The sequence below is a fragment of the Seriola aureovittata genome, chromosome 3 (genome assembly GCF_021018895.1).
Source record: "Seriola aureovittata isolate HTS-2021-v1 ecotype China chromosome 3, ASM2101889v1, whole genome shotgun sequence".
Classification (NCBI taxonomy): domain Eukaryota; kingdom Metazoa; phylum Chordata; class Actinopteri; order Carangiformes; family Carangidae; genus Seriola; species Seriola aureovittata.
This window is the reverse complement of record NC_079366.1, coordinates 27,890,993-27,913,769: the sequence shown is the minus strand read 5'-3', so window position 1 is coordinate 27,913,769 and position 22,777 is coordinate 27,890,993. Positions and strand designations below refer to the sequence as shown.

At 40.8% G+C, this 22,777-nt stretch overlaps 2 protein-coding genes across 3 annotated transcripts; both read right to left on the bottom strand.

Annotated features, from left to right (window-relative positions):
• Window positions 1-932: 932 nt before the first annotated feature.
• On the bottom strand, window positions 933-2,148 carry uts2r4 (urotensin-2 receptor 4). Its single transcript, XM_056372418.1, has one exon. The coding sequence runs from the start codon at window positions 2,004-2,006 to the stop codon at window positions 933-935; it is 1,074 nt and encodes a 357-aa protein (XP_056228393.1). The 5' UTR covers window positions 2,007-2,148.
• Window positions 2,149-3,388: 1,240 nt separating this feature from the next.
• On the bottom strand, window positions 3,389-22,777 carry zgc:92360 (uncharacterized protein LOC436988 homolog). Of its 2 annotated transcripts, XM_056372921.1 has the most exons (11): window positions 22,448-22,769; window positions 19,876-20,006; window positions 18,114-18,205; window positions 14,686-14,768; window positions 14,473-14,585; window positions 12,385-12,531; window positions 10,976-11,059; window positions 10,670-10,732; window positions 7,805-7,876; window positions 5,835-6,066; window positions 3,389-4,588 (listed from the first exon to the last, which is right to left on the bottom strand). In XM_056372921.1, exons 1-11 carry the CDS (start codon window positions 22,533-22,535, stop codon window positions 4,560-4,562), a joined length of 1,134 nt encoding a protein of 377 aa, XP_056228896.1. In that variant the 5' UTR covers window positions 22,536-22,769; the 3' UTR covers window positions 3,389-4,559. The 2 variants fall into 2 exon arrangements, with proteins under 2 accessions (XP_056228896.1, XP_056228897.1); XM_056372922.1 differs by lacking the exons at window positions 3,389-4,588; window positions 5,835-6,066; window positions 7,805-7,876 and adding an exon at window positions 7,917-9,380 and having other exon boundaries at window positions 22,448-22,777.

Genomic DNA, 22,777 nt, shown 5'->3' with positions numbered 1-22,777 from the left:
TTCCCTCTATTGTATTTACATTATTCTGCATAAAAATGTTTGCAGTACTTTTTAATTTTTAAATGTAGGTTAGTTCAAAACTGATATTAGACATTTGCCACATAAAAAAAATGTAATATAAAGACAAAAAGAGAAATTATAAACACAATAAGAATTGCCTGTAATGTGAATGTGTGAAACAGATAAAACAGGTTAATGCAAAAGGAGGGAGAATATACGACAGAGGTGATATGAAGCACACTCTTACAGAGACAATTTACAGGAGGACTCAAAAGCACCGTGGTCGTGGGCCGAGGAATGTGGCACGATGCAACCACATTCCCTGGAAGGAGATGAAATATACTTTGCATGTGTGTGTGTGTTTATGAGATGGATGGCAAACAGGGAAGTAAAGGAAAACAGTTTTACAGTTTACATTTCATTTCAATTACAAAGATTAGAATTTTTAACAGTAATTGCAAAGTAATTGATTGCTGTGATTGTTCTGATCAGTATTTCTTCCAAAATATTCTCAGAACTTTTGAAAATCGCGTTTTGAATTCAAACCTTTTTTAGTTAGAAAAATGACTTGCATTTGAATCCCAAGATCCCCGGCTAATTTGTATGAATTATATCATCAGTGTCAGCAATTAGAGATTGTCAGACAGGCATGTGGGGATGTGTGTTAGATTATATAACAAAGAATAGAAATACTGTGTCATTTGTGCCGTTTGCCCTCCAACCAGAAGGCTTGTAGTCAGACTCTCATGTTAGCAAACATCCACCTGCTGTGCTGAAGGTTGTAGAAAAGTGCTACTACAGAGTACAAGTGTCTCAGAAATATGACATTTTTCAGTTTTGTAGAAAATTGCTGGAACAGAAATGTCCTCTGTCAGGCCGGTGAGTGAATTACATTTTTTTCGCTTGAGTGTTTATGCTTATTCATTCTTCCACTAAAGGTCCTGCAGTGGCGTGGTCACGGCTGATCCAGGATCGGCCCTGCTTGACCCCACGGACTGACCTTTCTGGGACAAGTAATCTTTATAGTTCCGGGTCAGAAGAGTGTAAAGAAATGGATTGATGCAGCTGTTCCCGTAGGTCAGACACGTGACAAAGAAATTCACATAGTTATGAGCAGCTGCGGACAAAGCCTTGAGCGACTCTGGAGAGAACAGTTTGGCAAGCTGCCATCCCCAAAAAGGTAGGAAACAGGCCCAGTAAGCCACCACGATGCTAAAGATCATTGATACGACTCTTTGTTTGAGTCCTCTCCTTCGGACAGAGCGGCTGCTACCTCCCAAGCTAACCTGCGCTGCCCAGTAGCGCCTGGCTAACCCAACATACAGCCCAACGATTACCAACCCAGGTGCTAAAACACTTGTAAAAAACAGGACGGTGATATAAGCCTTGAAGGCCTCAGGGGTCCAGGTAGGGAAGCAGATCCTCTTAACCAAACCTGCCGCAGTGGGTTTTCCCTCCCTGAGTCGGATCATCACCATCATGGGAAGCGTCAGCACGACAGCTAACACCCAGATAATCCCCGCCACTAGGCGTCGTTTGCGGGACGAGGACCTGTGCGCGCTGAAGGGCCTAGCTACAGCGCGATAGCGCTCCAGGCTCATGGCAACCAAAATGAAGACGCTGGCATGCATGGTGAGGAGATCTAGACTCAGCAGGATGCGACAGCCGGCCTCACCAAACAGCCAGTCATGGGCCAGGTAGGTGCAGACCACGAAGGGGATGGTGGAGAGGTAGAGCAGGTCAGCCAGAGCCAAGTTGACGATGTAAACGTACATGGAGCCTGTTCGGCGCAGAGCAGCCGAGCGTGTGATGATGAGTGTGTATGTGTTGCCTGCCACACCCATGACACACATGATCATTAGTGTGGCACCGAGCAGGGACGTCACCCACAGTCCTCCGCTGCCTCCGGCACTGCCACCGCTTTCCTGGGACCCTCCATCTCCGGCCCCTGGGCTCACGACAAGTCCCAGCTCTGGAGTGACGGTGGCATTAGGAGTGCAGTTCATTGCAGGTCAGAGGTCAGGTTCTAATGTTCAAGAGCTAATTCATACAGAGTTCTTTAACAGTTGGCTCCTGAAATCGGAAAAGGTTTAAGGTCTGCACAAGCATTTCACACTGTGAGGTGAAGAGTTAGAGAAAAAAACTCTTTGAGATTTGTTAGAACCAGTTGTTCAAGATAAATCCGAGAGAAAACAACAACCGATTAATCCACAGACATGACACTGACATGGTCAGCAGCTTCACCGACTACAGAGCTGCCTGTGGCTTGCAGCAAAAAAAAATAAGGTCGTCCATGTCCTCCCATACTTCTCTTGAAAAATTGACACAGCGTTAAAGCCTCCAGCGAAGATTTAAGTCATGGTGAAGCCTCGGACATGAGGGATGTTCTCAGTCACAGAGTGCTGGAATTTTCTTCGGGCTGAAGTAGGTCTGACAAAGGTCATTTGGGAGCAGCAGCAGGGTGGCACAGTGAGGGAGGTCACTGCCTTTCAACTGGACAAACTGTTCAAAATCTCTGATAATTAGCTCCTGCGGTGCAAAGATGTGCTTGAGAGGATTTCACTGACTTTCTCCAGAGAGTCTCACTGGGGGATGAAACATTTATAATGTCCATTTTAACGTGATCCTTTCTTCGTCAGCACGGCGTCCTGAGCAGCAAAGCTTCTTGTCTTGATTCTACAAATTATGAGTGAAGCAACAGCTGTAATGTGCTCAGTCAAAATCCATCTTGTCTTCTTTCTTCTACATTACCACCTGAGTGCAGGCACATCTTTTTTTCTTTTTGTTTTTATACAGATCATCCATGATGCTTCCCTGCAGCGCCTCCTTATCCGTCTATGGATCCACTTTGAACACAGATGAACTTTAGCTTCTCCTTGAATCTTCAGCCCACATTTATCTCCCACTTTTAGATAAAACACTGTTGTGTCTGTGTTCGTTGGAGGTTTTTCTGGTCACGCTCCTCTCCCGCCTCTTCCCTCTTCTCTTCTCTCTCTCTACTGTCCTTCCTCCTTCTCACCAGGGTGATAAACTAGCATGGGTCTACCGATTCATGAGGTATTCCTCTCGGGCCTCAACCTGCTGTCTCTGAGCACCAAGGTGTAGTTTTAGACACCCAGAAATCATTGACAGGGGCGACTGTTCACAGCTACACAAACAAATGTTACACAGGTGCACAACCACTGTCAGATTATTGCTTCTTCTTTTTTTTTTTTTTTTTTTTTTTAAAACAAAGGAACATATTTATTCATTTGAATTCATTTTAGAGGTTAAACTCTTAAAAACAAACCATACATTTAATATTTTTCTCTTTTAACTCACCTTCAGTCTGATATTTGATCTGATGTAATGCTACGACATTAACAGATAAATATGTGCAGACCCAACATTCAGGAGAAATATTTTTTATTACTCATCATCAATAATTTCATATGCTATGTCAGTCAGCCTCAGTAAAAGCAAAGAAATGCCTTTTAAGATAACGTATGTCACCAAATGTGAGAATCTGTTTCACTGAAAAATAGAAAAGAAAAAAAAAAAAAAAAGAAAATATCACTAAAATGTATCAATCAGTTGTTTGATATCTATAAAAACAAGGGGAAAATAACTTATTAGTGGAATTCTTAATTGTTTCAACAAAGACTTGTGTATTATTTACCACCTGGGGGCATTGTTTCACCATGTCCTCAACAGCTGTAGCTTCAACAGCTGCTCATGTCTCAAATACTACATACATCATTATCTTCCTATTCAATGAAGAAAACACTTAAAAGTCATGTTAAAATCATGATGTAAACTGTACTCTAGTGTGTCTGGAGATTTTCCTTCACTTGGAAGACTTTTTTGAAGTGAAGCAGAACATGCAGCGTGAAAACAGTTTTCAAAATGCAGATTGTAAATGTTTTTGGTCATTAAAGTAGTTATGAAGGTTAAAAAAAAAAAAAAAAAGGTCAAGGGCTTTCAGTGCCTGTTTGACCTGTTCGACTCTCGCATCTTAATAGTGTTACCCAATCATCATATCACACTTACATAAAATACTTGATACAAGAAGACCGCGTAACTTCTCAGCTTAACACCTTTTTCTTAAATCTCGTATTAAATATCTAACAAGCCTATAAATTTCAAAACACATTTCCTAATCATGGTTTAAAAAAAAAAAAAATCAATCCCATCCATGATTAGCATGGTTAACAGGCACCGTGTAGAAACAGACCAAGAGTGCCAACGTGTTATAATACTGCCCAGACTGTTTGATTGGCAAGTGATCTCTTGGCCCCCAAAAGCTGTCACCAAAACAAAATCAAATGAAAATGATTACCTGCTTTACATTAACATATCAATGTTTCTTCTGGTCATGTATATTTCTAATTTCCCAGTGAATATTGCCTTGGTCCTCTTGTTTACCAGCATCAACCGCCAGTGTGACCAATGTGTAAGTGAATACAGTCCAATTTTCCCAGAAGTACTAAAGGAGTCAAGAACTGATGTGGTTTCCAGAGTCAGATCCTGTGGTGATGGACTGAGAGGAGAGCGGGTGGTTCCTGTAGGCCTCTGGTCCGTCAGTGCCTGTGCTTGAACATGGCCTCCACTTGAAAACACATGAAAGTCCAAAGTTAGAAAAAAAAATACGCCCTTTAATCCAGCCAGACAAAACATTTTGTATGACCAACAACTCAAGTATCATCAGGTCAACATTTTCATTTTTCCAATACTCTAGAAGTATCCGTAATGACATTCCCATCAGCCTCAGCTGTTCTTAGTGCTAATTTGCAAATGTTAGCATGCTAGCAAGAACACAGTAAACATTGCCTGCTGAGCATTAGCATGTCATGTCATTGTGAGCATGTTAGCAAGACAACCATTCCCCCGCTGCATCCTTTTTTGGAAATGAAACATGTTTTATATCATTTTAGCTTGATTATCTTTAGTCATTTTTTTTCTCTGGGAAATAAAGGAGGTTATCTTTCCCTGCTGTCTAACATTTGATAGATCAAACGATTGATCAAGTGCATTCTACATAAAACAATCTGCAACCGTCTTTTGCCCTGTACAAAGATTTCAAGGGGTTTGTTGTCTATGCTTAGCTGTTCCTCTCTTTTTTGACTCGTCTTTCCTCAACCACTTCTGTCCGTCCCTCTGTTACACTTGAGGACGGGCAGGCAGCAACCATCGGGCGCACGGTACTGACGGGCGTAGTAGAAGTACAGTAGCTAAGATGTTGATGAAGATGCCAATCCAGGGAGAAAATATGATAAATTGAGCATTAATGTGTGTCAATATACCAAATGTACGTAAGAAAACAAAGGGAATGGGTGTTTTGATGTGCATCACACACTGATGAAACTACTGAGAATTTCTTATATAGGACGCAGTGTATGAGTGAGCGGGGGAGTGATTTAAGACACAGGCCTAAATAAGATTTCCAACAGTAATGTAAGTTGTAAGGCTGCAAACAAAATCCCACCCTCCCTTAACTACCACAGAGGTAGTTAACCCATAGCTGCCCCACTCGGTGGCCAGTAATGGATTGTTGTGTATTTACATGGAAAGAATAGGCAACTGTTAGAAGATGCATAGGGAGTTTACTTAACAAACAAATGTTAACATACCTAATTAAGTTTCTCTCTCTTTTTTTTTTTTTTTTTAATTTGTGCGTGCTAATTCATTTTTGTGGTTTATTATTTATTCTGTGGTGCCCCCGTGGAGCAGAGCAGCTATTTGATGTGAAGCTTTAAAAACAACAGACACTTACAAAAGGAAGTAATCAGCAGCTCATTATAAAGGCTAATAGCTAATAAATATTTAATGACTAGTTAAAAGTTCTGAATTCTCACTCGTGTACTCCTGGGGGGACATCGGAGCACTCATGATGTCGCTGAAGTGTTTCACCCAATCCTGCTGGTCGCTCTCCATCTCGCAAGTAAACAGGAAGAGGCGCTCGGGTGTTTCTATGGTGATACCGTGTTGCCAGGCGCCGTTGCAGTGGGTGCCAGCGGGCAAGCCGAGGGAGACGTTGTAACCGTGGTCCCTGTTCCCGAGGAAGACTTCACCTTTGGCGAAGGCGTCCTTCAGACAGACGGGGAGTGAAAGAGAGGGAGGTCAACTGTAGAGCGCCGACTCCCCATCGTGGTACTGTGTGTTTGTTGGCACAGTGGCTCTTTTGTTTAAGATACTACTGGCATGCAATAATGACACCATGATGATTAAACAACAGCTATGCCAGACTGTTGAGGTGTCAGCCGCCTCAGTAATGTTAAGAGTAAATCAATTCAGGATACTGTGACAAAAAGTGTCAGTGCTCCAAATCCCAAATGTATTTTACTGATTATTGATAATAAGAAACGCAGCAAATCCTCACAGGCTGAAATGAAATGAGGCAAATGTTTTAAAAGATTAATAAATTGTCAGAATATTTACAGATTAATGTTGACTAATCGTTCACTCAACAGACATGTGTTCCCCTCAGGATGAGTCAATCACTGTGGAGACCAGGTCACTATTCATCCGGCGCCATCTTCAGGTCGAAATTTAAATTTGGTTTATGACTAAATACCTGCAAAATCAGCCTCAGCTATAATTTGAGTTTATTGCCTATTAGCAAATATTAGCATGCTAACACTCTAAAACACATGTTAGCTAATACAGTCTCACAGAGAGAGGCTCTTACAGTCTTCTTAACAATAAAACTGACGTATTAATTAGCTCCACTGCTAATGCTAACCTTCTCCACAGCTTGTGAGCAAATCAGTTTCTCACGATTCTGATGCATTCTGGGAATTTACAGGGTTTTACAAGCTTTTACTCGTGTACATTTTTTTTATGTCAGCTGCCCTTCACAGAGGAAGTGAGAGGTTAGATTAAAAAAAAAAAAAAAGTGCTTTAAGCGGCTCGCTAAAACAGAACCTGCTGCAAAAAACGCAAACGCATTGCACTTACATACAGAGAACCATTGTATACAACATCTAACGTGCATAATTTAGTTATTATCCAAATGATCCGATTACACTTGCTTTGAGCTTCCTCCTCATATTCCCAGGCCACACTCCACTTCACTAGACTTCCTCTTCCTTTCATCTACCAGTTTTTCTTGTCTGACACTCTCGGGGCAAGTCGGACATTTCAGTCACTTAGCACCTATAATTATTGCACCTCTCCATTGAACTATTACATCAGCAACAATGCGGAGCTAATCTGCCTTGGCTATCTGATGTGTATTTAGCCAAGACTTGGGCAATCAGAGCCGCCCCCTCTTTAGGCTTTCTGTCTTAAATCTCTGCGATAACCACTGCAATATAAACTCCCCTCTAATCATTTTGTGACTCAGAGTTTCACTTTCACAACATCTCTACATTTCAAACACTGATATCAGACAAATTAGGCAGAGGTTTGCACATAACGTCGCGTCGCCTGTAGGAGCGTACGGCGTCGCTTGAGGGTTAGCACATAGCTTTACTCCGTGGAAGTCCATACTGCGGATTCATGGCGAGGAAGGCCATACTGTATGTATAATGACGTTACGTTGGGAATGAAAGTACCTTATCTCACTCGTTCCCCCACTGAGTCATGGCTTCATATCCTCCACATCGTCTACTTAATCTAATTTTCTTGATGGAAAAAGAACTTCTGTTCATTTATCTTTTTACAGCACAAGAATACCATCAGAGCACTTTTACTGGCAGTGTGTGATCAAGAAACTGAAGCATAGTAAAGGGTCTAAAATATAAAGTGATGCTGAGACTAAAGTCTTTCCAGTGTGTGTGTGTGTGTGTGTGTGTGTGTGTGTGTGTGTGTGTGTGAGACATACCAGTGGATCTTTGAAGTACATGAGTCGCCTCTGGTCCAGAGTGAACCAGCGTTTCTTGAAGCCTTCCGTTTGCTACCAACGGACGATAGAGACAGAGAACGTCAGAGAGAGAGAGAGAGAGAGAAACTGTATAAAGACACTATACAAAGGTGATGTCCACCTGGTTTTAAATTAAATAAATTGATATAATATTTAATAATATAATAATTTAATATATAATTTAAAATAATTTTGAATTAAATGATTTATACTCTGCTGTCGCACCGAGTGACACTGTGACTCAAGCTGCCACTATTAATCATCAATTATCTTTTCAAGTCATCATTCAGTTTATAAAATCTCAAAATAATGCCCAAAAAGTTCCCACAGCCCAAAATGACATATTCAAATTACTTTTTTTAGTCTGACCATCCATCTAAAACCCAATATATTTTCATTTTACAGTTACATAAGGCAGCGATGACTCACATTTGAGAAGCCGGAACCAGCAAATGTTTAATTTTTTTTCTTAAAAAATGACTTTAGCAATTAATCAACCATTTCAATACTAAAAGTCAGTCATTTTTGTATCACCATCAATGATAAAGTACTGAAAAATAGATGGAAAACTTAAGAGCAGGGGATGAGTGATTTGTTTCTAACCCTAACCCTGATTCTATTTGTAGCCTTATTCAACCACTTAGTCGGGAATATTTTCCTTTGGCAAGGCAAGGCGGATTTATTCGTATAGCACTTCATCAAACAGAGAGGTTACTCAATGTTCTAGACGGAAATAAAAAAGAAGCATAAGAAATAGAAATAAAGAAAGTATGAAAACAGACTATAAAACAGGTAATACATATCTAATAAAAATGAAGGGTTAGAGTTAGACCTTTTAGTGACTTATAGACAGAAAGTAAAACTTTGGATTCAATTGTATTTGTATGAATCGCTTGTATAGTGTTCTGTTGTAACTGTAACTTGACCATGAAAGTGCATTGAACCTGATCTCAGGCTTAAAAACAAAAGGTGATATGAAAACATACTTCCTTGTTTGCATTGTTATCCCTGTCTGAGTGTTTCATAACACTTTGATATTGAATTCAAAAAGGCTTGCCGTCTTCTGACTTGTCATGTTAGAAAGTTTATATCAGTGCATCGTTGTTTCAAATCCACACCAAGGAAAGTCAAGTGTAGCGCCATTGGAGAGTTTATTGAAATGCATAAGCAGCTTGATTTCTTTTCAGCTTCAAATAATGAGGACGCTCAGGTCCCCCGACTGCTGCCAAATCGTCCTCATAAAAGTGTTTGATATTCTCGTTGTGGCGTGAGCCTGAACGACTGACTGTTTCCTTCTCAAACCGCGAGTGACTCCTTCCACAAATATGTCTCGCGCGTGCGAAGGAAATGAATTATGGCATCCATTTAGCAAATCGGCCCCGATGCAGCAGGTGAGCGAGTCCTTTCATCTCTCAACCTGATAGACGGAGATTAAACAGAGAGTCTGCGTCTGTGTGTGTCTGAATGCCGAACCGGTTGTGTCACTGAGGATCAGGTTTGCTTTGTGCTGCCTGTGTCGGTGCGGTGAGTCTGAATCCTATGTGAGAAAACAACCGCATACATAAGCGTCAGTCCAACTGTGCATTACTGTATGCGTATGTACAATACCTCTTTACGAGGCTCCTTAATCCCAACATATGTCCGTGCTTTGTGAGTGCGTTTGACACCTGAGGATTAAGTCGATCCTCAGCTGGAAACCTTCCCTCTCAGACAGACTGACAGACAGACGGGTGCTGAGGCAGACAGGTAGGACCTCTCAGCTGTCAGTCAGCCTGTCAGGCAGCGGTGGAAAGCAGCCGCACTGACAGCTGGGCTGGTTGCCCTCTCAGCCCAGCTACCATTCAATTACAGCGGGGAGAGTGGGAGATGGGATCACAGAGGGAGATTTGTTAAATGGAAATGTAGTTTGAATCTGAATTTAGATTTCAGCCTGGTTTGGATTTTATTTTTTATGCCAGTGTAGAGAATATGACAGGCACAGATAGCTAATCTATTAATGCGTTACTGAGCATTAGATAGACAATAGATTTCTGTTGTGACTTTTTTTTAAATATATGCATAATCATACAGTTTATACAGTATAATAGCTCCACCAGATGATCCACAACACTGAGATGCACTCAATCAGAGGCTTGGCTGATATTCAATAATATTGAATATTGCGATATTTCCCATCATAGGCGATATTTTTCATAATAGAGATTTTTTTTTTCACAGTTTTGAACTGCTGTTTAGTGGCAGCATCACTTACCTGAAACATAAAATACAACAATCTAATTATATATTCTTTAAAAAACAACACCTGAAACATAATAATATAATTATGCATTATTAAAAAAAAGACAACTGAATACACACACAATAATATATTTATAGTTTTACCCGCCACGATAATATCGTATATCGCGATTATTTGGGCTGGACTGTATTGGGATAGTGATCACATTGTGAAGCTAAATTATTAAATTATTACTTGAAATAAGTCATGTGAATCAGTTCATAAATAGACTTTACCAAAATTGTAGCTGGTAATTTGAGATGGAAGTTTTACTATGAAAATGGGTGAATTAATAAATTAAACATTTGAGATTTCCATATCCATGTTGCTCTTGATAATTACTTCAAATTATAGAGTACCTTCTGCTATTTCCCCCCCCCATGTAAATATTGTTTTAATTTGACTTAATTGACAACATTTGCTGTGATTAGTCTTTCCAGGGGAGGTCTGGTCTTTCATGAGGAGATGCAGAGAAAGAAGGAGAAGAGGAGTAAACATATGCAAGTAAAAATGAATGTTCACAGTCTGATCTGTGTGTGTCACTTTACCCTGGGACCTGTCTTTTCCATGTATCCTTCCTTCAGAAAGTTGCGGGTAAGTTTGGGCACCAGCTAAAAGGAACAAGCAAAACAAAAATGGATTAAGAACAGCACGAGGACACAAAGGGTTTTCAGTGCTGTTCAGAAAGAGAGAGCTAGCGAATGTGTTCAGGTACAACTACACTAATGGAGTTCCATCCATCTCAATTTTTAACGCCTCACTAACACAAAAAAAAATCAATATATAAATGGCTAAAATATAATTTTAATCTCAGCAATCGTCGACGTTATGTGTGTGTGAGTGTGAGTGCTCACCTCAGCATCTGTCGCCCCGGGAAAGGCCACCTTTAGATAGTGAAGCTGAACTGCACGGATTGAGTTAAACCAGTCTACGACCTCCTAATGAAGAGAGAGGTACAGACACAGAGAGTGAGGAGGGTCCTCCACAAGTTAAAGAGAAGATGATACCAGTCTCTAAATGTGACAGAGCTCTGACAAAGACAAAAAGTCATCACATCACAAATACAACCAGGACTATGTTGGTTACACAGACCTGTACTTGCTTCCGAAAGCTTTCAGCCATACGAGATGACAAGGTGGAAAATGATGTCATAGATACACAGCCCCCATGCAAAGGGTGGTGACCGTGGAGTTGGGAATAATCTTCCTTATTCTTATTGTAGTTCAGATCAGTAAAGTTTCTGCATTTCCTTTAGGTTTTCTGATAGTTCAGATCAATTTTATGTGTGTTTGTTTTTCACAGAGCCTCCGTGTTGAGGCTTGAAAACGTGATTTCATTTGCATACTTCATTCATGGGTCACTACAAAACAATGTATTTAATAGGGTTAGGGTTAGCTGCTTATATGCAATCAACATACATGTGGCTGATCACAGAGCAACATCTGATTTTCAGGTCTATTCTAACATGTTCTATCTATTTCTAATTTAATCCATGAGTGAAACCAAAATTGCCAAATATTCCTATAGAGTGTGACCTAACCTCTAGTTCATATTGATGTCTACTTGGGCTACGTTTAGATGAGCATTTGAAAATTTAGGCAACCCATGCACATTCATTTTTTTATATTTTTGAGTTTGTATTTGCTATCTGTAAGTTGCCAAACGTGGTTTCTTGTTGATTGTCGCTTAAAGAGCTTCAGTCATCGTTTTGTTTACAAGACAAGAGGTTATAATTCGCCCTCTGAGCAGGCGATACGTCTTCAGGGGCAGATTGGAGTCGCACAGTGGGTCGCTATCAGAGCGTGACGAGACGGGCCGGGGCTAGCTGGTTAGCAATGCTAACTTCAGTAGAAGCAGAAGTTACTCCGTGATAGCTGATGATGCTGTTTTCGCATTCAGCTCACAGACAACTTCTCAACCTGACGACAAACACTGACCTATTCCATATATTTTCAATGAGTGTTTATGAATGACACAGGATGATGGATGTGGAGCTTGAATGTCAGGTGCTAATGGATTCCATCAGCCAGTAAAATTAGTACAAATGGTTTTAAAAGGTTTGGAGACTCGCCCACAACGACATAAACAAGTCCCTTTATGTGACAGGTGACAGATATCACATGCGGCTGCCAACAACAGTTCAGTTCTTTTATCAACATTATTTTTGGATTTCACCGTAAGAGTAGAAAAGCGCTCATTCTCTGTATTTCTTTCTCATTTTCCTCTCACACACTGATCACAACACACAACATTTCAGACGGACCTTGCCGTTTTCATGGTAGACGAAGACGTTGCGGGTGCTGTAGTCTTTGAGGTAGGTGATCTGCAGGCCGTTGGGGTTTCCTATCTTCTCTGGCTGGAAGGTTGCGTTGATGGTGTCCACCTTGATCACTGCTTTGGGCTCCTTAGCCTGCAGGAGGGAGGGAGGAGGTGTTGGTGTGAAATGCAGGGATCAATAACATTTTGGATTTAATCCAAGACTGGTTACTGTAAATCTGTCACTTCGGGATGAGGAAATGTCAAATTCGGTGGTGGCTTTAGGAAGCAAATCAAAAGTAAACAGGTTTTTTTCCAATCCACAACAATGACGACCCATGGTTGGTAGAAAAATAGTGGATTGAAGTTTTTGAAAAAGTGATGAGTTGAAAATCTGTGATAGTAAACTACTTCTGTGACTAAAGAAGAGGTTTTTTAGAAAATTTATAGATTCATGTTGCATGATGCATCTTTTAATCTTGTTGTTTGACCTTGATAACTTATTTATTTTAGATACAATCCTGCAAACAGTTTAACCTCGGAGCTTTGTTGATATTGGCTTTACTTCCTCATTGTTTGGAGACCCACAGACCTGTATGTGTAAAACAGTAACAGCAAAACCTTTTTTGTTTATTTGTTATATCTATAGGCTGTGCATTAACAAATATACATATGTGTATATATATATATAGATATATATATATATATATATCACTTTCATTAGCAAAAAAATCATTCAGACAAAAATGTACATAATGTCACTATTAGTCCCTACAGAGGTCTAACTTCCTGTTCAAGCCATCCAGAAAATAATTTGGGCTTTAGGTTGAGTGGAGCGACAGGAGAACTTCTGTCGAGAGATATAGAGCATATAAAAATCTATTGTATTTAACCGTGTTTACCAGCTGGGGTCTCTGAGACCCCAACCGGAAGTGCTGCCTCATTTTCTTTAGTGGACTTCTGAAACATGTCATCAGTTCAAAATCATGTTAATAAGCAATTCTCATCAAATTAGAGAATGTGATAAAACCATGTTAAGTGTGAGAATAGAATCGTCTGGTATCAAGGCCCGGGGCTTTTTTTTCTCTGCTCTTTCTAACCATGAAAATATGATCTATGACTATTATCCACACAACAGCCTGCATCACTGATAAAACACACACTAATCTCAGAAAACCTGTTTGAGGATTGCTGTGCTTTATTCTGTCCTGACTTGAATTTAAATGGGCACCAATGGGACCGGGATCCGTCTGTGTGTATCTTCATCTGTTGACTTGAACAGAAAGACATGGACACATATGCTTTTTTTTTTTTTTTTACAGGATTAGATTTTACACTTTTCCGTCATTGTGAGAAGCCGACCAACTCACCTGAGTGACACTTTGACTTTTATCATCGCTGTGACTGTATGAGGATGTTTTTTTTTTAGTTTCATTATTTACTATAGCACAGTAACCAGGAGAATAAGAAGCTATATAGTGAAATATTTTCACAGAGAAAACAGGAAAAATACTCACCAATACACTCACATCGCAGACAGAGTAGAAAACAGAGTAGCTGTACTTTCCCACTTCTCCTGAGCTGGTTTACTATGACAAACAAAGTGTTCCCAGTGCTTCCAGCCCCTAATTGGTTTGGGTGGTGTACGGCTTAGTGAATCAGCCACACTGACAGCGAGGACAGACTGCTGGTTAAGCTTGTCTGAGCACGCTCACACTCAGAGGAGGCAGCGTTCGCCATTTCATTTTGTTTTCTTTTGGTCGGTGTGTGTGATTTTATTTATTAAGTTAACTGTGTATATGTGTGTAAAAAATACTGCAGCGCACAATGTGGGGGTGTTGTCTGCAGTATACTTTATGTCTTTTAAGTGCCTTTTAATTAAGGTATTTGTGATGTGGTTGCCTGGGTGTGTGGGTTCTGGAAGTGAGCAACTACCTTCAAACTACATTAACTAGGACACTGTCTAATTACAGTAGGTTACTGGTGTCCTGCGGCCATGGTTTTGTGTGGGGTGTGTGTAGGTAGTGTGTGTGTCTGTGTGTGTTTGTGCTTCATGTGGCCACTGCAGGTCTCATTAAAAGCTGCTGCTGCTTACGTCATATTTGGTGAAATACTTCAGAGTCCCCTCTCTCTCCGAGAGGACGAATCGCCTGCTCAGGAACTGCCCGTTGTCCCGCCCTCTCTTCATCAAAACGCCATCTCTAGTTCCTGCAGGAGACCAGCAAAGGTCATTTATTAGCATGAGTGTGATCCTGTGAATGCAATTCTGTGTGTGTGTGTGTGTGTGTGTGTGTGTGCGCAAACCTACCTTCCTCATATGTAAAATTCTTCCCCGGTTCAGAGAACTCTTTCCTCTCGTACTTTGCTCTTATCCACTGCTCCCTCAACACCCTGAAAACACACAAACAGAAGACACGTCACCGGAGCCGGCTTGTAAAAAGCTACCAGATGAAAGCTGACTAACAGACGTCTTGTGCACTTGTGTGGTAGATGACAAAGAGCCTGAGCTGTGATGCATTAAAGCACAAACCAAGACTGGAAACTACTCTGCTCGAGTAGATTTGTTAGTTCATTTGCTCATATTTTACTTCCTAATTCAATAAAAGTAAACCACTTTACACATTTTAAGAGTATAAAATAAAAACAAAGGAACAAAGCAATGCAGCAACTTAAAGTTCCCACATTATAAAGTGAGATTTACAAGTCTTTTTGATTATAAAGCAGATCTAGGTTCTATATTAATACTGTGAAAGTATCAAAGCCTCAGTCCACAGAGGAATGCACACAGCCTGTATTCAGAAACTGAGCCTTAAAACCAGCCGTCAGGACTTCTGTAACTTTGTGATGTCATAAATCAGTGTCAGTGAAACCACATCAGAAAAAATTTTAAAAGCAAACCTGGCTCGAGGACAAAACACAGTGTCAAGAAAAATCTGTGTACAATTCACTCGCTCATCCTTGTGTGTGTCTGATCCCAATCGGATTCTTACACCACACTGGTTTACTCTCAAAAATGCCTAAGAGAGTGGCCTCTGAAAAGATCCAGCTGATTCAGCTCCTTTTATACACTGAACCAAAAAGGACAAGGGAGAGCGTGTTTCTTCTCTCTCTCTCTCTCGCTCCCATCTTCCTCTAATGATCAAAGAGGGATCTACACACGTGTACAAATATGTGTGTGTGTGTGTGTGTGTATGCGTGAAAAAGTAGGGCGTGTAGATTCAAGCTGCCCTCAGGCAGATTTTTACAGATATAGTGGCGAGCTGCTGCTGCTGCTGCTGCTTCCATTCAACACACACTCACTTTTTCAGCCCAGCAAAGACCTCATCAAGCGGTGGGTATCACTTGGCTGTGGAAACTATGTGTGTGTGTCTGTGCGCTTCATTTTATGTCACCTGATAAGGTCTGTTCCTTTCCAAAAAATTCCCTGCTTACTGCTTAGCATTTAAACAATTCCTAACATTCCTGTCTGGAAGCTGCCCGACGAAGCCACAGTCACTCACTATGAGACAGGCATAGTGTCTCATAGTCAGTGTGTCTACGAGTGTCTCATAGACTCACTACGACCCCATTCACACCTTACTTTAAAATGTGTTGCAATCAGATAGTTCTTGACCTCGTGAAGGTTCAGGTGTACATGCACCAAGGATGCACTGAGGATGGATTGTGAACCAATCAGCTAACACATTGTGACCACACTGAAAAGTGTTGTCAATCCACATTAGACAACTACGTGGGCGGAAACACACGTCTGTACCAAACCCTTAAAGTGGCAGCTAGACAGCTGGCAGCCGTTACATGAGATATGCAGGTTGAACTTTGTTCATAAGGGTTAGGGTTGGCATGCTAGTTAGCATGCTAGTTAGCATGCTAACGTGGCGTGCTGAAGTAATGTTTCAAAGAATCATGCTTTCACAAGCTGCAAACACTCACACTAGTTCACATACCTGATGCCAAAAGGAATTAGTCACTTAATCATAAAACAAAGTAACCACAGAAGAAAACCTTGAGAATTAAATATGAAAATCACGTTCAGTGCCTTTAAAACGTCACTCAACAACAGCTTTTGTCAACAACGCTTTTCGCTGTAAAATGTCACAATCAATTCCATGAAATTGCAGAGACCAGACTGAGCTGCAGTTTAAGAACACAGAAGAAGACGGAGAGAATCAACAACCTTTGCTGGAGACCAGAGACAAAACTACACGGGTGGAGAAAGTCAACAGACTGATAATGTTCAGGCAGGAAACGAGGCAATGTTCTTTATCAGGAACATTAAAATCCTCCAACTAAAGGTGAAATTAAGTTCATGATGTACCAAACAGACACACACACACACTCACACACACACTCACACACACTCTTACCTCATTCACTTTATTATCATATTTCTGTGCTGCGTTAACTGTAACAAATTGATACAAGAAATTCACTGATGCAAATAAAATGCTCCATCACACCTCCTCTTATCATTGCTAATAAAGATGATGAGGTGAATTAACATTCTCTGCAACCTGTCTATTATTATTGAAGAGGAAAAACTGCTCTGGATAATGGCCGCAGTTGAAATGTAGCTACTCGGTTCTTTCAGGCCCGTGCACTTCAAGGTGTATTTTGTAATTTTACAGTTTTAATTCAAGGTAAATACTAAGATTGTAGTTGAATTTAGTGTTGAGAAAACTTACTAACAAAAGTTTGGATAAGCAGTTAACTTTCACTCAGCTTCTCAAATTGTCTCTGTTTCACATCACTGTCAAATTCTCGACCGTCGTTCAGGTAAAACATTTGGCATTTTATTGATTAAATGATAAATCAACATCAACAGCGACACTGATCTGGAGTTCTGACTGAGATGTAACTTCAGTCAATTTAGTCCAACAGTCAACACTCACCGCTATAAGACACACATAACCATGACGACAGCTGATAATCAAGATTAAAAAAAATAAATTGAATATCAGAGTCAAAACTCAGACTTGAATCCCCTTTATAATCTGTGGACTAACTTGATGAAGCAACTTCTTTTACCCACAGTCCCTGCACAAGCTGACCAAGCTTGAGCAACTCTACCTTTTAGAAAAAGCAGAAAATCCTCAAATAGAGACGAACTGAAGAACATGTGACTCACAGCCAGAAGGTGCTCCTGTAGAGCTCTGAGGAAACGTCTGTAATTCACACCGAAGCATTTCAAAGGGAAGTACGAGGGGAGCTTACTGGTTTGTAAAGGCCCTGGGCCTCAGAACAAGGCCTTCAGTCCTGCAGCATGGCAGGAATTATATTTCAAACACATCTTAAAAACAGAAATATCAGCTCTGTCATTACAAATCCAGCTCCGCAGGGAAATTATGATGTTGTTATTGATCAGGCTCTGCAGAAGCTCTGAGAGGGAAGTGAATTTTTTGTCCGGGATCATTTGTTTAATTTTTTCTCTCTTGCCTTTCAGGGCTTCCGTAGATTCAACTTGTACTAACTAGAGAAATCCTCCGCTTCTCCTTCCCAATTCACCTGCTTTACTTAACTGCAGTTGGAACTGAGCGCTGGGCTGGTAAACTGGTTCTTGCATGTGCACGTTAGTTAACGATAGCTCATTCCTGCATGCAAACACACCTGAAAACAGCCACCCGTACACAAACATCTGAATGTGTTCAAAAAAGGAAATGTATCAATCGTACATTTGACAAAATATATGATGTGTGTGTGTGTGTGTGTGTGTGTGTATGTGTTGCCGTGGTTACTCACTGACAGTCTTTGTGGGTTGGTTTGTAGTAGTAGACTGGAACAGCGGCCTCATATTTACTCTTCATCAGCTCATTACCATTCTCTGCCATGAACTAACAAGGTACACACACACACACACACACACACACACACACACACACACACACACACACACACACGAAATAGCAAGAGATTATTCAAGGATGAATAACACCGTGGCACATTACCAGACAGTTTTATCAATGCAATTTGTTATGTGCTCAACGGGAGAATACACTCAACTGAAATAAAAATCTTTATTGATGTTGCAGGAAGCTAATAAATCACAGAGCTGAGATGATAAATGCAATGAATATCTTAAGATAACGATGTGCAAGGTACTGACACCATTCATCATTCAGTTTCTGGGAATCACTGGGAAATGTACTTAATAAAAAAAGTGATGTCCTAACATTTGAAATAATAATTTATTTCCCCTTGAAAGCTTTAAAATAAAGAAAACTGGAAAAGATTTATCTCTCATGATGCCATTTCATTTTTTACAAGTTCCAAATAGGTAATTCTGTTCATAGTGTACTATATTTTATGAGTAATGTCATATGATAAACATTTCAACTTTGTGTATAAACTTCGACACTGTACATAAACTAAAAGCTATAGAAATAAGTTATTGGGGTATTTAAAGTTTCTTTGGTCTGTTCATGCATCAGCATTATGAATATACACGCTGTGCACACTACAGCATGTTTCCTCAAGCGACACAGAAAGGACCTGGATCAATCAGCTATAACAGAGGGAAAGACTGTCGGTCCATGCGCTCCATGTGTGCACGTCTTTACTCCAGGCTGTTTAACTGCCTTTCCAACTGTCAACAAAGACTAAAGGCAAACACTCGAAATTTCACAAAAATATAAAACACTAATCTGTGTTTCTCTCTGCTGAGGGGAATAATCCGTCTGCCTGAAACTACACAGTGTGATGGATGAGAACAGATATGAAAACACCTGCTGCTAGAATCTATTAATATTGGACAAGTAAGTGTTATTTTTTAGTGTGACAGCACTTCTTTTTTTTTTTTAATTCACATCAACATCAAGTGGCTGCATTAAACCTGTCGCAGTGAATTTACGGTCAGAGGAATGAGGCTTGTAAATCTAAGGGGTCGCCATTTAGGAGACGATCACTCAACGTTATTTTAGCCAAACAAACGGAAGAGGGAAGGAGAGGGTCGCAGGAGTCGATGCGTGACCACAAGGCTTGAGTTCTGGGAACTCAGTGTGCAGCGGTTTTCTTCGCTGATAAGCAAAACCTCAGCTCTAATCAGAGAAATCATCTGCTGGCTCTCGCTGACGTGTGATCAGTCGACCGCGAGCGGAGACGAGGAAAGCAGAACAAAAAAACATGTTCTGTAACTGTGATCAGCAAAAGACTCTACACAGAGGTTTTAGCATTCAGGAGGTCTATCTCAAGACTTTTCATTCACTGACTAATCATTTACTTTATAAAATAGTGGGAGATTCAGATCAGAAGTACTGAGATCATAAAATCATTTCATGACATGATATGATGAGTCAGAAGAAGTTTCTAAGTTCTTTATGAAATATAATATTAGGCTTAAAAAGCTCTTTGCAAATTTCATTGCAGAAACCCAATTTTCTAGTTTGGTCCAAGTCTAAATTCAAACAGATTTAATGGTCATCAGGGGGAAAAAAACTGTTTATCAATCAATCAACTTTTCAAATTATAACCTCAACTTCATACAGTGAGAATAAGCTGTTCTCACCTGCATCTCGTGGTCCTCCCAGCGGGACAGACTCAGGGACTTGACCTTGCTGATGTCGGGGATGTTGCGGTGGATCCCCGAGCAGGCCAGACAGATGAACACCCCCAGGGAGCAGGAGCCCCACCCAGGATCTGCAGAGAGGAGGACGGAGAGAAGACGTGATGGATAGGACGAGATATGGCGTTGTGAGTAAAGAGGGAGAGGAGCTGAGGATGGAAAGATAGATGGGCAGGGAGTTCTTAACAAAACAAGCTGTAAATACCTGGGAGAAAGACTGATTCGTCTGTTAATTAAGTTTTGATTCACTGATTAAAAATTTAGTCTAAGAAATGGTGGAAAATGAGCATCAGAAGTCCTGAGACCATCACACCATTTCATGACATGAAATGATGAGTCAGAAGAAGTTTCTTTATTCTTTATGAAATATCATATTAAGCTTACAAAGCGCACCGTCTTTGCAAACCAATTTCATTGCAGAAACCCTGAGGTGACGTCTTCAATTTGCCAGTTTTGTCGGAGCAAAAATTCAAACAGATTTAATCAGCGAAGTGAGCGGGAGAAAAAGGCAGCAAATCCTCACATTTGAGAAACTGGATCCAGAGGATGTTTTTGCTTTAATACTGATTATTTGATCATCAGAATTGTGGGTAATTCATTTTGCGGAAATAGACAAAGAATCACTCCAGGACTAGGAACAATTGCTCTGGGAATACACAACCTTTGTGAAAAGAAAAATGGATGATACATATGCAGAGCTAAAAAAGCGCGTTGCTTTGGGGGACCTAAAAAAGTAACTGCTTTTCACTTTCCCCAGTGAGGTCTGAATCTGACGGGAACCTTGTGCTCACAAACCTGCTTCAGATTTCAGAACATCGGCCTGATCGCTGTCACACAATTAATTATGCAGCCTGAAACCTTCAAGGTTCATTTATCTGCCTTTCACTTCCCTCTTTGAGCCCTTAATGTAAGAGAAATGTTTCCTTTGCCTTGACCTCACCTGGCTTATCTTTCTAACACACACACTGCTGCTTGCCAGTAAACAGAGATTTGTGTGTGTGTGTGTGTGTGTGACATAGAGAGAGGGAGAGCCTGCCTTTGCTCTTATCACCACAGATCACAGACGTCCGAGCAGGGAGAGCAGGTCATTCTTTAATTTTCTAATGGCACACAACAGATCAGAATACGATGTGTTTTGCTATGTCAGTGTTTCACAATGCGAGCTGAAGTAAAACTGACCACAAGGAAACAAACACCGGTCCTCAGTGGACACAGGTACTGTAAGATTTGTGCACAGTGTCACAGGTGTAAACCTTCCTTGGATGAATCACAATTCAAAAGATGAAGCGCTAGAGCCCGGCAGTGATTTTTATCTTTGTTACATTACGAAACTCCAGCCTCATGTTACCCCAGGGCCTGGCTTCAGGGATTTCCTGATTTAATTGCGATCAGAACAATTATTTGAAATATTACTGAAATCACAATACGGTCAAGTGCAATATCCAAATCACATGAGCTGAAAATTTTGGATTTTTTTTACTTTCCTTCAGTAACATCTAAACTGTAGGTAAAATCTGTATTAACTACAAAACTAAGCTAAAAAAAAAAGGCAACTGCAGTCGTTTAGTACTAATCTTTGGGAAGTTACTGTCACAATGTGTTCTCGATAGATAGATAGATAGATAGATAGCAGCAACAGCTAAATCATGGCATGATAAAGAAGGATACCCAGCTAAACTATATTGAATTGAATGTAAATATTACAGAGAAACAAGTCATCTATATATGGACCGTCAATTGCTGATTAATTTAGTTTCTTAATCAAAAACTACTTCAAATTTGAAGGAAAGATGAAAAAGTACATATTAAATAAGTTCTGTGGTGAAGATTTCTTCAGTAATCAGTAAAATAATCAGACAAAACTGAGGCATTCCAACTTCTCTATCCAGCCTGGAAGCTTTAAACCCCTTGTGTCTCAAATTCACTTCTTTCCTGGTTACTGATTCACCTTTGTGGGACAGTGGAGCTCCTAAAATGTAGCCTACACCCAAAGGTGTTTAGAAGCAGCGGAGGCCTGTGCAGACCTCCTGTAAGGCTCAGCGCACTGGATGAGGGTGTGTGCAGCCCCAGCACTCTGCGTGTCCACACTTGTAGACCTCTGAAAGTTTCCCTCTCTGGCAGCCTCCACATCTCAGAAACTAAGACTAAAGACTTTAGCTGAGCTGAAACCTTCAGGTGCTCCAGGAAAGCTCCGCCCTCTGAGCTCCTGGCTCACCTTGTCCACACACTCAAGGCTAGAAAAACACCACAACATGGGTGAATGTTTTACGTTAAAAGCACGACGCAGGCTACTTATGTGCTGCAATGATAAAGAATAAAAAAAGCAGGACACGAGCGTGTGTTTTAACGAAGGGTTAGTCTGATTTTACCCCTGTAACGTAGGCCTGTTGGCTAAATGCTCTGCGCCTCCTATACGTCACATCTCAGCAAGTCGAGATACGTTACAAAGTTTGACTTACACATTTATTACGCTATATAATTAAAACTTTAAAAAAGAAAAAAAAAATCATCTTACCGGGAGCGCCGCAGTCTGCGCAGGCGTCATTTCCAGGGATTTGTTGGATCTCCCTCAGCGCTCGCGTGGCTCTCTCATTCGCCGACATTTCTGTGTTCAGATCGATTATTCCTTCGCTTTCAGAGAGAGAGAGAGAGAGAGAGATACGGGGAGAGAGAAAGAGAGACCGAGCGAGAGAGGGTGGTGTGGGGCGGGGCGGGGGGCGCCGCAGAGCCACAAAAGGTAAGTAAGGTGTGTCTCCTCGAGCTCAACCCCCCTCTCCCCCTCCCCTCCCCCTGAGTCCTGTTAACGGGCAAGTGAGCACAGGTATGCGCTCTCAGCTGAGGCAAG